Raw genomic sequence first — 17,217 nt, 5'->3', positions numbered from 1 at the left:
TTCTTTCCTATAAATGGAGTTAAAATTGCTAAAATATGAGTCACGCTAGATTCAACCCTTAGACCTTATACATCCATAAAAATGTAAAACCGCTGCGCCACTGTTAAAACGTCGGCAATGGAGTGCTGATCCTTTTATATATGATAAAATACGAAAATAAAAAAAAATAGAAAATTAGTATGGCCAGCTATGGAAAACGCTAATCCATGAAGAGAACCAAATTCTTCATTTTTTTCAGGTCAATCTCTTCTTTCATGATAATCCATGAAGAATAGTCTTAACAACAATTTCAAACATAATTTCCATAACAATCATGTTAACTCATCTCTCTTTTTAATGCACTCCTTTCTTCTTCATTTTCATCAGCCTTACTCGTACAGTCATTTATTTTGTAACGACTCCAAGACACTCTTTTCCTTCCTTTACAAACCCCATTCATCATATTCATATTCATACCCAACCCAATCTGTTTCTCTTCCTCCTTTCCAATTTTAAACTTCACCCTGCCTCTTCCCTTTGCCAACTCCGTCGCGATGGCTTTCTCTTCTTTTTTGTTTATGTCATTACTCTTTAACATGCCACTTTTTTCCTCCACATTATCACTGCAATCTTCCATTGCAAGCAAATGTTCCCACAATTTCTCACCACATTTCCTCTCTACTAAACTCCCTTCAGACTTTTTATATAAGCTTTCCTTAGGAAAATCCGGGAGCCAACTTGGTATATGCAAACCTTTTGGTTTTGCTTCCTTTAAGCAACATGTTGATGTGCCAGAATCGGTGATTAAATCCTGATTTTGGCTTCCATAAGCATTTTTTGATGGAATTGGTTTGGAAAATGGCACTTCTTTGGAGAATTTGACGAAACTCATTATATCTTTTAGAGCTCCAGAACTCAGCAGGCTACTTGTATGCATTTTTGAACCACCAGGAACTCCACGAACAGAACACATATCATGAATGCCATTGATGAGGTCAAAGAGGTTAGATTCAGTACGGTTGGATGCATTGGCAAAAGAGGCAGCTGATCTTGCAATGGCTTCGAGATATTTTGTGGTAACATTAGTTAAGGCTTCAAGAGCATCATATTTGGATCTTTTGTAGCCAGCTGATTGGCAGATCTGAGAAACTGCAGTTTTGGCTATATCAAATGAGAATTTTGCGGGGGTTTCTGCTACTTTAACGTCATTTACTCGTAGACCCCTTTTCTTTTTGCCTTTTGCCCTTCGCGGTAGCTTTGATGTGCTTCTCTCTTGCATAGGGTTCATGGGCAGAATGAAAGGCAAGAAGAAGGAAGATATACCTCAGAGCCCTATGCAAAGCCCCTAGAGTCAGGATTTGTCCCTAATATGTAAGCAAAGATGCAAACCAACTCCTTTCCTGCCATAATAAAGTACGCTGAAGATGGATAGGCATATAAAAAAAGACTATTAACTGAGTGAAACAGATAACCAAAGACATTGAAATACATACCAACTTCTTTATAAAATTGTAGTGAAAATAGAGAAGGAAGAAAACAACATACAGAAAATTATGCAGCCATTGCTCTGACAAAATGGAGGCAAAATATACAAACAAGATCAGTAGAACAGTGCTAGCGAACCAGACTCCTCAAAATGGGCATCTACATACAGTAGATAGACTAAGAAACTAAAATCATGTTCTCATTAAAGGCATATCAGAAAGTGTTTAGTTTGTTATTCAAGTAATTTATATCTGCAAAAGAAAATTCCTAGTGTCTGCCCCTCACTATTTCTTCATGTTTATGAATTAGGGTTTGTTTGGATAAACAACTTATTTGTGGCTTATAACACAAGTGCTTATCAAAATAAACTCAAAAGTTTAAGAAATATGTCATAAGTTGCTTTGATAAGGACTATCAAATAATGTCATAAAACTTATGTCAGTAGATAAGCTCCTATAAGCTAATCCAAATAGACCCTTAATGGCTCAACTTCAGTATTTAGTCTCATCCCATAAATATTTGCTTCCCCAAATAAATAGAACACTATGCTTACTTTCTTCTCACATCTCTATTTCCAGTCTATTTTTGCTTCTATATTTCTTTAACCTCTTGTATATTAGTCACTTTTCCTCGTTTACCAATATGCATCAGTATTCAATTCAACTGTATACTCAACCAATGAATCCAAACCTCCAATCCAATGACATTCCCCATCAAAAATTAAAATATCGATTGCCTTACATGAACCCTTCTAGCTTTTAAATAGCTCATAATACGAAGCCTAAAACAGCACCCCAAATAATCAGTCATTAAAGAGTAAAGCAAAATAAGATGATACTAGTGAAATGTCTATCCAAAAGTGTTCACTTCTATTTAGAGATATTTACATAGGTAAAAATAGTAGTAATAAGTAATTACAACCATGTATTACACCATTCCCCATTTGGGCACTTTGTTCCTCAGGCACAAAAGAGAACAAGCAAAAACTACAATTTCCTTGCAGCAGCACTTTAACAGCAGACTAAAACCAACATACTTAAACAGCTTATTAGCATTATTCACTAGTAAAACATGGTAAATCAGTAAGTTGATCGATACTAGTTCTTCATTCAAAAATTACTCTAGTTATGGACACCCGTGAAAAAAAAGTGTGTCCGTTACTCTAGTTATGGACACCCGTGAAAAAAAGTGTGTCCGTTACTCTAGTTATGGACACCTGTGAAAAAATGTGTGTCCGTCCGTGTCGGACACCTCGACCATCACACATCTAATTTATTCATTTTTTAAAATCATTTTCAGTGTCGTCGTATAAGTGTGTCGTATAAGTGTCGGAGTAGTTTTCGGTGTGTCCGTGCTTCATAGGCTCTATACAAGAGTTCAACAACAATTCCTTCATTCAAAAAACTAGTATCATTCATAATGTAGAAATCATGATAAGTAAAAGAACACAAAGCTACTCAACAAATCCTCTTGAAACGCAACCAATAAGCATGCGATCAAAAAGACTAACCAACCAATATAAAATAAGCACGCACAAAAAAGATACACATGAAAAAGCAGTGATTTTACAGTCATAGAAAAAATGTTAATGAGAGGGGCAGAGTAATAGTGCAGAGAAATTAGGCATTACCTAGTTCAGCAATTGGTAGAGCAATAGTGAGAGTGAGTGAACAATCGTAGGGTTTTTCTTCAATAATAAAAATCCATTAGTGATTTCAGTTACAGAGAGAAAGAACGAAACGACAAGGAAGCGGTCCGGTGGAGACCCTAAACGAGGCGTTGCGTTGAATGGAGCAGCGATGAGGGAAAACGATCGTTCGTGTAATGTGAGAAGAAACTGTCTCCGTCGTGTGTGCCGTCGCCGCAAGCGTTGTTGTGAGGAGGAGGAAGGTGGAATAAATAGGAAGTAGAACGGCACAGGGGAAGTTTGAAGAGTGGGTGATGAATACACCTAAGCTAGCTTGTGCAGCGTGCAAAATATTGAAGTGGTAGTCCTATGCATAGGAAAGTATAATTTGGGCTTTAAATGTGCTAGGGCACTCTTTTAATTAAAAAATTTGTAGTACTCTCTTCTACGGTTATTGTGTAAAGTTGAAATTTCCTTATTTTTTAAAAGAAATTGACCCATGGTAAGTTTAGTTTAGTTTTTTTTAAGAGAAAAAAATAATTTTCGACATGTAGAATTGATTTTGAAATGATTTTTAATATTTGATTTTTTTGAAAGGTATGTTTGATTTTGAGATGAGGAGAATTAATTCTGCGAAACTGATTTTAATAAAAAGTGAGTTTGATCTAAAAAGAATTATGTTTGATAACATTTATTTAAAAGTGAGTTAAATAACAAATTTATGTTTAAAAATAATATTTAGATTTACAAGTATATTTAGTTTAGCTTTTGAAATAGTCAAAAGTATTTACTTTTTAAAGATGTAAAATTGATTTTTTGAATGATTTTAAGATGTTTGATTCTTTTAAAATATAATTGATCGTCTTCATAATTGATTTTATTTAAAATTAAAATTTGTAATTTTTTAATTTAAACGTAATTTTTATATTAAAGATTTTGTTCAATTCAATTTTGCATAAAGTTATGCAAATATAAATTATAATTCAAATATAAATCATTTTATGTCACTTTTAACCAGAATCAAATTTACATAATCAATTTATTCAAAATGGTTTTTTTCACCACATAATCAAATATACGTTAAAAAAATTAATAATGATAAGATCCTTTTTTTTTATTTCTCTTTTAACGATTTTTTTTTTAAAATTTGAATGAATCTTAATCTTTTAGCCCTTAAATGATATTGATATTGTAATAATAAAATTTCAAAATAAAAAATATATTTTTTAAGTTAAAATTTTAAAAATAGTAGAAAATAAAAATCTTTTGTTGATTTATAAATATAAACAACTTATTTATGCTAATATATATATATATATATATATATATATATATATATATATATATATATATATATATATATATATATATATATATATATATTCATTTGAGATTGAATCATAAACTACCTAGTTTAGACCAACAACATGACAGAAAGAAAACAATTTTTACCTTCCCTAAACTCAAATCTGAATTTCCTGTTAGTTTATTTTCTAAGCAACTTCGTTTATCTCGGTTGTGATTATTTTTTATTATCTCTCATAACTATGATAGACATTGAAATGTATCTTTTATGAAATTTCCACTATATGTTGCTTCAGTTTGTTATATGTGCATCTTTTTGTAAAACTTTTATTTTGGAAGAAAATAATTTTGAAAGAAAATAATTTTGAAAATGGTTTTAGGGGAACAATTTATTCAACCCCCTTTTAGACCATTTGAATCTCATATTCTCCATAATTGATTAGCCTCAAAGTCGGTCTTTTGATCACGTATTGTGTCTTCAAAGGTTAAGGATATTGGTTAGAACGACTTTAAGGGTGTGTTCAATATAACTCGTGTGTTCTAAGCGGAACCAATACATTTGAAAAGTCATTATGTTGCTTACATAATATCAAGTAACTAGATGACCTAGAGTTATACAAAGCAGTCTAATTTTATTACACTAACAATTATATAATCATCAATTAGAAATACAAAACAACTTTATCTAACTAAAATTGTGCTAACAAAATATTGAAGTATATGTGTAGACAATTGAAAACATATATGTATAACTTTAAGAATTTTATTATATTCATGGTTATATGTAAATTCGATTTATCATGAAGCTTGAAGCGTCTAAGTATATTATGAAAGAAAAAGAAAAAGATTATTAGAAGAAAGAATAAACATCATCTTGAAGACCTAAAATTCCAAGATCATGAAGATATTTTTTATGAAGAAGTTGGTGTGTTCATAAATCGATCAACAAGCATGTGAGAAGACTCGAGGCAATAAGTTTTGAATTGGCTAAATCATTGTCAAGTGTTGAATAAGTTATCCAAGATTGTCAAAATATAAGTTCAAGTAATGAAGTAGCTAATCATTACTAAATGGGAAGACACAAGTTGAGATAATCAAAACTTTTTCCATTTTACTTCATTTAATATCTTATTAAGGAATATCTGAAAAATTCCCTCAAGACGTGCAAAGGAAGATGTATGCAATCATAATTTTGAGTGTATTATGTTTTGTTATAAGTTTTGTTGTTTACTAACTTTAATTGTGCCACAAGTGAAGTCTTAGATTGTCGAATTGATATGATTGTTCCACACGTTTATCTTCTTGTAGTTAAATTGTTATTTGTGTGTAGTATTTAATTATTATGTGTGCATAACATATCTTATTCATCTTAGTATTTCATTTATTTGATCATTTAATATTCACTAGCTCCTTCGTCTTAATCAAAGATTTTACATTCTACATTTAAATATTTTTTATGTGCCTAAAAAATTGTTTTTATGCATTAATTTTTTTCAATCAACTAATTTTTGCTTTAAAATATATTTTACATCTTTTTAAAGATTTGAAGCTCATGATTCGAACCATGGAGAAGTCTAATTCGAATCACAGGAGGATTTGAATAAACATTTTTCCTAACTTATATCAAATAATCTGGCAATTCTCAGCATTTTGTCTTTGTCAACTTGATTTAAATCATTCACTTCCTTGAGTCGAATCAAAAGAGACTTTGCAGAGGCTGTACATTTTGATTCGAATCACACTAAAGTCTAACTTAAATCAAATAAACCTTTCCACTTCTTATTCAAATTACATCTCCATCTTATTTGAATCAAATCCATCATAATTTCAAATCATTAAAACACAACTTTTCAGATTCTCAAGAAAATCTCTCTCATTACATCATACTTAAAACCATCGTTATTTTTTTTATATTCTACTCAAACTTCATTTTTGCATACCATCCATTATCAACATAAATCATTTTTTCCTTCATCTCATTCACTCATCTTTGTTAATCACTCAACTTTCAACCTTCGTCAATGGAAGTCGTCTTTAGGAATGACTCTATTCAAATCTCGGTAGTTTATGCACATTCTGACTTTTCCATCTTTCTTTGGGACTAGCACGATGTTAGCAACCCATTGTGCATATTTTGCAACAGCTAAGAATCCCACATCAAGCTATTTTCTGAATTCCTCTCTGATTTTTAGTGACATGTCTGGTCTCGTCCTTCTCAAATTTTGCTTAACTGACAGACACTCTAGTTTGAGCAGTAGTTTGTGTATGATAATGTCTATGTCAAGTCATGGCATATCTTGATATGACCAAGCAAATACATTTCCATACTCATGTAGAAGCTCGACCAATCTTTTATTGATTTCACCATTTAAGGAAGCGTCAACCTTAACCTCTTTCTTGTTTACTTCAGTTCCCGGGTTGATCACATCCATTGATTCCTGAAGAGGTTGAATTTCTTTGTCCTCTTGTTTCAACAGTCTGGCTAACTTTTAAGGAAGCTCACAATCGTCTGCATCACCTTTTTCCGCTTAGTTGTAGCGGGGTTTTCGTTACCTTTAGGCTTATTGATTAAACCAAAAGTCAACATACAATTCGAGTCGCCATCGCACTTTTATTTGTCCAAAGGAAAGGCTAAAAAGCGAACAAAAGCCAAGTAAGAAGTTTTTCAAATCAAAAACTAATAAAAATGTCAGAGATCTGGGTAAGGGGGTTGGTTATGAAATGGGAAGGTTTTACGCACCCAAAACATCCTTAGTACTATAAGGGAACCCTTTTTGCAAATATGTGTTGTAGGTTGGTATTTGTGAAAATATTTGTACAAAAAGATTGGAGGGATGAGAAGAGAATAAGTTATATTTACAAATTTATTTGAATGGATGAACTCATTGCCTACGTACCATCCCAAAGGAGGATTAAAACCTCGTAGTTCGGGGTAAAAATCTCAAAGATTGGTGAATTGATTTGATCAAAAGCCTTAAGGTCTTTTGTTATCAAAGGGAGAAAACTCAACCTAAACCAACAATCCACCATGTGAGGAAGGCTTCAACATGCTAGTGAGGGGTTAACCCTATAATAAACATGGAAGACTTATAATCAAATCACTAAGGATGATGTGAGATTTACATCAACCACTATGATAACTCAAACCTATGACTAATGTTTTTGAAAATATTTTAACAAAGTGGCCATTGGAACCACAAAACAACTTGAAGTGAGTTGTATTTTACAAGTTAAATTTATTTACAAAATGAGGTCAAAGTTGGATTAATGTTTATTCGCAATGAGTATTTATGAAAAGAGTTTTGAAAAGTCAAAGGCTTAAGGCCTATGTTTCTAATTTGAAACAAAGTCAAAGTTTAAAAAAAAAGATTTTTGACTTGGTTAGAGTGAGGAGAAGAAGAGAAGGGTTATTCCTAAGGCAAACAAAGATAAGAGGGGAAAGATAAACCCTTGGAGTTCCTTTTCTTGAAGTCACATAGATGACTCAAGATGCTCATTTCCTTTGGACTTAACACACAAACAAGCAATCAATAAATTGAATTCAAGCTCCTAGGATCTCCATTTGACTTGTCTCTTAACTTGGCTACTCATAAGAATGGTCCTCTTTTCACAATCTTAAGATGGGATCCCTATCACACAAGAACAAACATCAAAAAGTTCACAAAACAATAAAGGGAATGGACAAATAATAAGTTGGATGGGGAAGTTCTTTGAGATCAACTTTAAACTTTAGCATTCTAAAGGCATGAGGCCTAGTTGCTCTTCAACAAGTTTTGCATTCTAAAGGCATGAGGCCTAGTTGCTCTTGAACTCCTTTAAGCATATGTAGATCCTAATTCTAAGTCCTTTCTCCTTTTTGCATTTGGTTCACAAAAACAAACACAAAACAAACACAAGATAACAATATATTTATATACAATAATGGGATCAAATGAGCAAAAGAAAAATGACATAAATATAAAATATATGCTCAAGTGAGCAAAGTGAAAATCAATATGAATAATGAATAAGAAATAAATGACATTAAAGGTAAATGGCAAGAAATTAAAAGTTCAAATTAAAGTTAGTAGTTAGTAAAGTTATGTTAGTTTGTCGTAAGACAATGTAGCGCTATGTTAAGCAATCGTAAGTGGACTAATGTAGTAGTCACACCTATCTAAGGCCAGTCAATAAAAATATAGGCAAAGAACACAAGTTAGAGATCATGACTAGTAAGCCAAGCTCCATAAACTTGTCATGCCAAAACAAAAGGGGAAGGGCCTTGTATTGACTTTAGGTTATTTGTTTGACCAAGAAGCAACCTATCTTGGACACAAAATAACTCACTTGATCATGGATTAAATTGAGTTTGGTTTGGATCAAAGAAGGTTAAACTTCTCATTTGTCAATATCAACCATAAGACTTTAACTCATTGGCCATTGATGGAAAGAAAGGGATGAAGATGAAAGGGAGGGAAAAAGAAAACCATAATCAAATCCAATTGATCAAATATGAATCAAATCAACATCAACCAACACCAAACAGAAAAGAAATGAAGATAACAAGTCAACAAGTCAACAATATTTTTTTGGTATTTTTTGAATTAAAATAAAATGCAAATAAAAAATAAACAAATAAGGTTAAACCTCAAATTCAATTCAATTCAACTTCAACAAGTCCAATTAAATTCTCATAGGTCCAACATGGTCAAACAAGCTTTGACTAATTTTCTCACCAATTTTTGAAATCAGAAAGTATTTAAAAACAATTAAAAATAGCACAATATGAATTAAAATCTCAAATAATCTAAAATCAAATAAGAAATTGATGAGACTATTTTTCATTGACTTATCATGATCCATAGATGTTAGGAGAATATTTTTGGATTTTTCAAAAGTCAGAAAGTATTTTAAAATGAATTAAAACTATTAAAAACTATATAATCGATGAAAAATATCAAATGAAGTCACAAAAATAATTAAAAATCAAAATATGAAACTAGGTTTTTCAAGAAAATTTTTGGAGTTGGTCTCATATTTTTATGACTTCAAATGAATTTTTTATGAAAATCAAATGAATTAACTGAAAATAAAAGAAAATAGAATAAATGGAAAAAAAACCACAGCCACGCGATGGAGCTCATTAATTGACGTGGCATGGATAGATGGTCCAGATCATAAGGAACACGGTATGTCCAAGTCAAACGCGCCATAACATGTATTAAAATAAGTAAACGCAATGGATGATCAAGATTAAAATGTGGCAACTAGATCCAATGGTTCAGGTCAGAACATGTGGTGGTGGTGGTGGAAACCACCATCTTCTCCGGCCAGACAACCAATTCCGACCACCAGTTGCAAAGAAAAAAGTTTTAATGAAAATGGAAAACAAGGACATGGAAATGAAGCTCGTGTGATGGAGATCATCATTGTACCATTGGATCTTCCTCACTCTTCCTATATTGAGAGAAACGTGTAGAAGAAGATCATGGTGTTCCAATTGTAAGCTCGTGAAATGGTGAATTGGAAGCACCAATGGCTTGCCTCAAGTGTGAAGACTTCAGAAAACCACACAAACACAAGAATGCTACATTGAACTGAGAGTTCTAGATCCAAAAAGTTAAAATATATTTTACATCTTTTTAAAGATTTGAAGCTCATGATTCGAACCATGGAGAAGTCTAATTCGAATCACAGGAGGATTTGAATAAACATTTTTCCTAACTTATATCAAATAATCTGGCAATTCTCAGCATTTTGTCTTTGTCAACTTGATTTAAATCATTCACTTCCTTGAGTCGAATCAAAAGAGACTTTGCAGAGACTGTACATTTTGATTCGAATCACAACAAAGTCTAACTTAAATCAAATAAATCTTTCCACTTCTTATTCAAATTACATATCCATCTTATTTGAATCAAATCCATCATAATTTCAAATCATTAAAACATAACTTTTCAGATTCTCAAGAAAATCTCTCTCATTACATCATACTTAAAACCATCGTTATTTTTTTTACATTCTACTCAAACTTCATTTTTGTATACCATCCATCATCAACATAAATCATTTTTTCCTTCATCTCATTTACTCATCTTTGTTAATCACTCAACTTTCAACCTTCATCAAAGGAAGTCATCTTTAGGAATGACTCTATTCAAATCTCGGTAGTCTATGCACATTCTGACTTTTCCATCTTTCTTTGGGACTAGCACGATGTTAGCCACCCATTGTGCATATTTTGCAACAGCTAAGAATCCCATGTCAAGCTATTTTCTGAATTCCTCTCTGATTTTTAGTGACATGTCTCGTCTCGTCCTTCTCAAATTTTGCTTGACTGACGGACACTCCAGTTTGAGTCGTAGTTTGTGTATGATAATGTCTATGTCAAGTCATGGCATGTCTTGATATGACCAAGCAAATACATTTGCATACTCATGTAGAAGCTCGACCAATCTTTTATTGATTTCACCATTTAAGAAAGCGTCGACCTTAACCTCTTTCTTGTTTTCTTCAGTTCCTGGGTTGATCACATCCATTGATTCCTGAAGAGGTTGAATTTCTTTGTCCTCTTGTTTCAACAGTCTGGCTAACTTTTAAGGAAGCCCACAATCGTCTACATCACCTTCTTCCGCTTAGTTAATCGGGAATTCGAAGTTGTAAGGGATTATAGCAATGTTGTTTTCAATATGTTCATTTATTAATCTGCATGAGGAAGATTTTTGCTTATTATTATCTTTTGGAATGATGAGTTAGGAATGAGAGTGTATGAAAGATTTATTGTCATTTTTAAAAAGAAAACTTGAAAGGAAAGGAAAATGATCTTAACTTAAAATAAAATGTAATTTTATTCATAAATAAATCGTTAAAACAAATGAGGGGCTACAAAGCTTGTCCATTTGCCTTGGCAGAGCAAAGGACTTATTACTATTTCAGGAAATAGTAAATTACTTTGAAATCAAAATCATCTTAGGAATCTAAATGGATTTCCAATTGTTGAGAGTGGTATCTGGTGAACAACGACACACCAAGTTGGGTATCCCTTCATCTTCTTCTTCAATTACAGCCACGCGATCTTCACTTTGGTACCCAGCATTGTGGAAAGTGTTTTAGAAAGTGTGAAACTTCCTTTGCTTGATCTTCTGAGACCCTATATTAGTCGGCTTGTAACCCATCCCAAATCGATCCTTTTTCTCAAGTATCTCCAATAGCTTGCCCCTACCCAACATATATTTACCTTTAATCAACTCTAACATCTTCTCCCATTATGAGGCTGACTTTTCTTGGGAACATCTTGAAGGTGAGAAAAGCAAGAAAGGGGGGTTTGAATTGTTTTGGAAAATAAACGCTTTTTCAAAAGAAGAACACACAGAATTTTATACTGGTTCGCTTATAACACAAAGCTACTCCAGTCCACCCGGCTAAGGTGATTTCGCCTTCAAAAAGGACTTAATCCACTAATCTTGAAAGATTAATACAATCAAACGTCTAAGAGAGTGATCTCTTAGTCCTCCCAAGTATACAGACTATGCAGAGTCACTTGAGTAACAAAAGCAATTTAGAAAAAAGAATAGTAATCGAAAGTGCTTCTAAGAGTAAGCAAATATTACAGCAAATAGAGCAAGCAAGTGTTTTCACATATGAGCAACGGCTCGTGAAAAATTAAGAGAGAATATGAAGAATATTTTTGTGCGTTGTTGTGTCTCTCTCACTGAAGTATGTTGTCCTTTATATAGTGGTGAAAGGACCGTTGGAGTGATGACAGAATATTGGTCTTTGATGAGCATTCAATGTCATTACTTCTGTGTTTCTTGCCATAACCAAAATGTCTCCCTGAATAACTTCTTTCCAAAAAATACTTTCTTTCCATTTGAAGAAGTTCTTTTCGTTACTCTTTCTGGATTTTGAGAATCTTCATCAGAGTCTTTGTTATCTCGGAGTTTCTGTGTCAATCGGAGATTGCGTTAAGGCTACATCAGAGCTTCTAAGAGTACTGGTCTTTTAGATCATCAGAGTTGAGTCCAGTGGAAGTTTAGAGCTTCTGGTATTCTGCTGTCCTGTTTTGCTCAGAGTTAGAACTTATAGAGCGCACTTCTTCTTCAGATGCTTCTGATCTTCTAGTTCTTTGTATCTGATCAGAGTTTGTATCTGATAAAGTGATCAGATTCCTTTGTTCTTGTTCAGAGTCCTGCACACTTAGAGAAATTTCGTTAGGGTGCCATTTTTGGTTTCATCCTTTGTTATCATCAAAATCCTGGAATCTATTGTAGAACTAATTTTGTTCTTACAATCTCCCCTTTTTTGATGATGACAAAACAATCTTAATTTATAGATGAAACATTTAAAGATAAGAATTTATCAGATCAGATAGAAGTGAGCTCCCCCTGAGATAAGCCTGGGAGTTCAGAAGTTCTTCCTGGAGCTTCCATGATATGATGTTTCTAGATACTCTTCTGCATATATCTGAGTAAAAGAGGATTAGAACCATTTTATTGAATAAAATGTTCGTAGAGTACTAAAGGATTTATATATGTTTTCATCAGAGCTGTTTTTATTTCTCCCCCTTTTTGTCAAAATAAAAAAGACTTAGCAAAAAAGAAAGGCAATATATATATATATATATATATATATATATATATATATATATATATATATATATATATATATATAGATAACAGCACAAACAGCAGAAAGCAAGAACAAACATAATCAGAAAGCAACAAGCAAATCAACAAAGGAAAATCCTAGGTGCCTAAGGGTTTGGAGGTGGAGGCATCCTCTGAAGCAGTTGGGTCAGCAGATTCTGAATGTTGACGTTGACTGAGTCATGTTGATCCAATCTAGCTCGGACTTCCTTCTGCTCCTTCTGAAGATCTTCAAGAGTCTTGAGAACCAGAGGGACAAAGGTGGAAGACTCCCCCTGAGTCAGAGCATCCGGTTCTACCCTGCTGGCAGATTCTTCAGCACGACGAGCTTCAGCTTCAGCAGCAGCTTTTGCTTCAGCTTCAGTAGCAGCAGCGTCAGCTAGAGCTTTGGCTTCAGCTTCCTTAAGTCTTTGAATTTCCTTTTGCCTTGCTTTTTCTTCTGCTTCCTTTCTGGATTGCTCCTTAGCTTCTCTGGCTAAGCGCTTCTGTAGTCTTACTTCAGCATCTCTGATGAAGTCGTTTCTAACTTGCTCAGAGAGGCTCTTCAGTTTGAAGGCTTCAGAGGTCATCCAGCTAATAACTCTGTTCCAGTGTGTCCTAACAGCTGAAGGATCATCACTAATGCCATAGTTGATGGTCAGAGACTTGACCTTGTCAACTGAGGCTCCTGCAAACAACATTATTGCTTCCTCTAGGGTTGGCAGGGTGTTTTGTGGTTCAGAGGGTGGAGGTGGGGAAGTGGGAGGGCTTAGGTTGAGAGTTTGTGGTTCAGCGGATGTGTTTGGTGGGGGTGTGTCAGAGGTGATTTATTTAGAGGGTTGATGGTCAGATGATGTTGGGTTTGGTTGTTCTGCGGGTGGTGAAGTGACTTCAGGATCAGGTTGGGGTTGGCTGTTGTGAGGCCAGAGTCTGAGCTTGAAGTTGGGCCAGAGTGGGAGATGAGGGGTCAGAGTGTTCTGTGTCTGATGAGATGGTGAAGTAGGGGGTGATTATGGAGAAGAAGATGAAGATGGTGAGGAGGTTTCATTCAGCATTTCTGCTTCAGAACAAGGTAAAGTGGTGGTGGCAAGATTAAATTTCTAAAATGTTTTGGTGGTTGAAGGCGGGGTGTCTGAGTGAGTGTAGATAGGTGTTGGTTGAGGGAGAGAAGAAGCAATTGGTTGTGTTTGTGCAAAGGGAGCAAGAGAGACAGATTTACCAGAAGGCTCATGCAGAGGTGCTGGAGGTCTTGATCCGGAGGATTCTCCTAGCTTTGCCTTCTTCGCTTGCCTCACCTTATTAGAGGGTCCTCGTGGATGTTTCATGAAGTTCGGAGCCGTATCTGAGAGATCGCTTAGGTTGAAGTCAGAGATATCCACACCTTCTTTCATCAGATTGTCTAGATAGAAAAGGATTACATCTCGGGGGTCTTCCTTTGAGAAAAAATAAAGTCCATGGGGGATTTCCCTCTGATCTTTTAGAGCATCCCAGGAGGTGTCCAGAGTAGGTTTGACTTTAACCTGATCCAGAATCCCCATGCTTTTCAGATTTTTGGCGTTGATGGGTTTTCTAGTGTCGATCATCACATCTTCCATGAGTCTGAACTTTAACAGGTGGTCCACCAGGCGACTTTCAATCAGAAAGTCAAAGATTAGCCTTCCTAGAGGAATTTAGTTTCTGGGCTTCATGTGGTTTCTAGTATCTCGCACAGAGTCTCTGAGGTACTTCAAGAGAAGTGCTGGAAGGCAGAGTTTCAGACCCTTGTGGATGCAGTACAGAATGCACTTCTGGTCTGTGTTGATGTAGTCTGAGGAGTTTGACGCTGGGCGATGATGGATGGTACCCAGAATGATCTTCAGCCAAACACGGAGGTTCTGAAGTAACTCCTTGTTCTTGGAGGAATTGCCTTCTGCGTTCTGCTTGAAGATTGTTGGTTTAATCTCTTGGGACATGTATTTTGCCCTAGGATTGATGTTGTAGATTCTTCGGCCTCCATCCTTTTCCATGCCCAGAAGAGCAGCAATATACTTCTCAGTTATCACTATCTTGACTCCTAGAACATAGGAGACAATGAAGTGATCATCAGCATCAGCGAATCTCCAGAATTCCTTCACAAGATTTATGTAAACAGGACCATATAGAGGTTTGAAGTAGTTACCCCAACCTTGATTGTTGAGTTCTTCAGTGAGGTCGATGCCATTCCTTTTCATGTTGTCAAAATCCACCAATGATTCACATAATACTTCCAGTTTCTCAAACGGCGTAGCAAGATTGATGTGAGGCTCACGATCGAGAATGTGAGGCTCCTTGTAGATTGGAGTTGTGACTACACCAGTAACCGCTGGGTTTGGGTTGCTTGAGCTTTGAACTTGTTCACTTGAACCCATTTGTTGAGAGAAGTTGTAAACAGCTTGTTATTGAGCATCCATGATGTTGTTAAAGACTGAGATGAAGATGAAGAAAGCTTGCAGGAATGCCTTGAGAGAGCTGAGGTTTAAGGGTGCGTGAGAGTGAAAAGTGCGCAATGTGTGAAATGAATATGTTTAAATACCCAAATTAGGGCGCATGCAAAACGAGATACAAAACAGAGTTTAGCACAAAAACCAAGTCAACACGTTTAAAGGGAAAAATGATTACAACTCATTAATGATGTCTAATCCCAACAGCTAGTACACTGCTCGAGGAGATCTCAAGAGACTGTTCCTTGATTACTGCTAGACAACTGTCTAGAAGTTCCAAGGTCAGACGCAAGGTACTCCACGTGTTTGCTTTATCTGATCTTCAGGAATACCAAAGGATTGGTTTCTGAAGAATTCTAACTCAGATAGCTTCTAACTTGGTAGGAGTATCAGAGTCAAAGGCAGAATCCATTGTGTTTACATTAGAGTCTCATTTTACAACTTCAGAGGCACATATTATTCAGGGCAATTTTGAATGTTCAGATTCTCTAGGATGAAGAAGAATCTATCTTCAGCTAAGGGTTTAGTAAATATGTCAGCCCATTGATGATCAGTATCAATGAATTTCAATGTTACTACCCCTTTCTGAACATAGTCTCTGATAAAATGATGTTTTATTTCTATGTGCTTAGCTCTGGAGTGTAAAATGGGATTCTTCTTTAAACAAATGGCAGTAGTATTATCACAAAAGATAGGAATGTTACTCTCGAAGATTTGCAGATCCTCTAACTGATTCTTCATCCAGAGCATCTGAGTAGTGCACAGTGATGCTGAGATGTATTATGCTTCTGCAGTGGACAGGGTTATGGTTGATTGTCTTTTGCTGGCCTAGGATATCAGATTGTTTCCCAAGAGTTGACAATTTCCAAATGTACTTTTTCGTTCCATTTTGTCTCCTGTGTAATCTGCATCACAAAAACCAGATAGTCTATACTCTGATGTTTTCTCATACATCAGGCTCAGGTTAGGAGTTCCTTTCAGATATTTGAGAATTCTCTTAACTGATGTTAAGTGAGTTTCTCTATTATCTGATTGAAATTTGGCAAAGAGACAAACACTAAATAGAATATCAGGGCGAGTAGCAGTTAGATAGAGAAGGGAGCCTATCATACCACGATAGAGCTTCTGACAAACATTTTTACTGACTTATTCTTTTTCAAGAATGCAGGTTGGATGCATGGGTGTCTTTGTAGAATTGCATTCAGCCATATCAAATTTCTTCAGAATGTCTTTTATGTATTTTCTTTGATGAACGTACGTGACTTCTGAAGTTTAATTTATTTGAATTCCTAGAAAGAACTTTAGTTCTTGCATTAAGCTCATTTCAAATTCTGCCTGCATTAGCTCAGAGAATTCTTGACATACAGAGGCATTAGCTGAACCAAAAATAATATCATCAACGTATATCTGGCATATCATGAGATCATTATTAAGGTTTTTAAAGAAGAGTGTAGAGTCAACGTTTCCTCTAATAAAATCATGTTCCAAAAGAAAATTACTTAATCGTTCATACCAAGCTCTGGGAGCTTGTTTAAGTCCATATAAAGATTTCTTAAGTTTAAACACATTTTCTGGATAATTTGAATTTTCAAAACCTGGAGGTTGGTTGACATACACTTCTTCTGATATATAACCATTAAGGAATGCGCTCTTGACATCTATTTGATACAATTTGATAGAATGATTTATAGCAAATGAAACAAGTAAGCGAATAGATTCTAACCTAGCGACTGGAGCAAAGGTTTCATTGTAGTCAATA

At 34.6% G+C, this 17,217-nt stretch overlaps 1 protein-coding gene across 4 annotated transcripts; it reads right to left on the bottom strand.

Annotated features, from left to right (window-relative positions):
* Positions 1–200: 200 nt before the first annotated feature.
* LOC127083438 (uncharacterized) lies at positions 201–3,477 on the bottom strand. 4 transcript variants are annotated; one of them, XM_051023751.1, is made up of 3 exons: positions 3,095–3,477; positions 1,525–1,623; positions 201–1,397 (listed from the first exon to the last, which is right to left on the bottom strand). In XM_051023751.1, exon 3 carries the CDS (start codon positions 1,265–1,267, stop codon positions 317–319), a length of 951 nt encoding a protein of 316 aa, XP_050879708.1. In that variant the 5' UTR covers positions 1,268–1,397; positions 1,525–1,623; positions 3,095–3,477; the 3' UTR covers positions 201–316. The 4 variants fall into 4 exon arrangements, with proteins under 4 accessions (XP_050879708.1, XP_050879707.1, XP_050879709.1 ...); XM_051023750.1 differs by having other exon boundaries at positions 201–1,379; XM_051023752.1 differs by lacking the exon at positions 1,525–1,623.
* Between the last annotated feature and the right edge of the window lie 13,740 nt (positions 3,478–17,217).

Source organism: Lathyrus oleraceus, chromosome 5 (assembly GCF_024323335.1).
Source record: "Lathyrus oleraceus cultivar Zhongwan6 chromosome 5, CAAS_Psat_ZW6_1.0, whole genome shotgun sequence".
NCBI lineage: Eukaryota > Viridiplantae > Streptophyta > Magnoliopsida > Fabales > Fabaceae > Lathyrus > Lathyrus oleraceus.
This window is presented reverse-complemented; position numbering and strand designations above follow the sequence as displayed.

What these genes read in the sequence shown, in the direction of transcription:
- LOC127083438 (XM_051023751.1), bottom strand. Translation starts at nt 1,267, where the DNA reads ATGAACCCTATGCAAGAGAGAAGCACATCAAAGCTACCGCGAAGGGCA.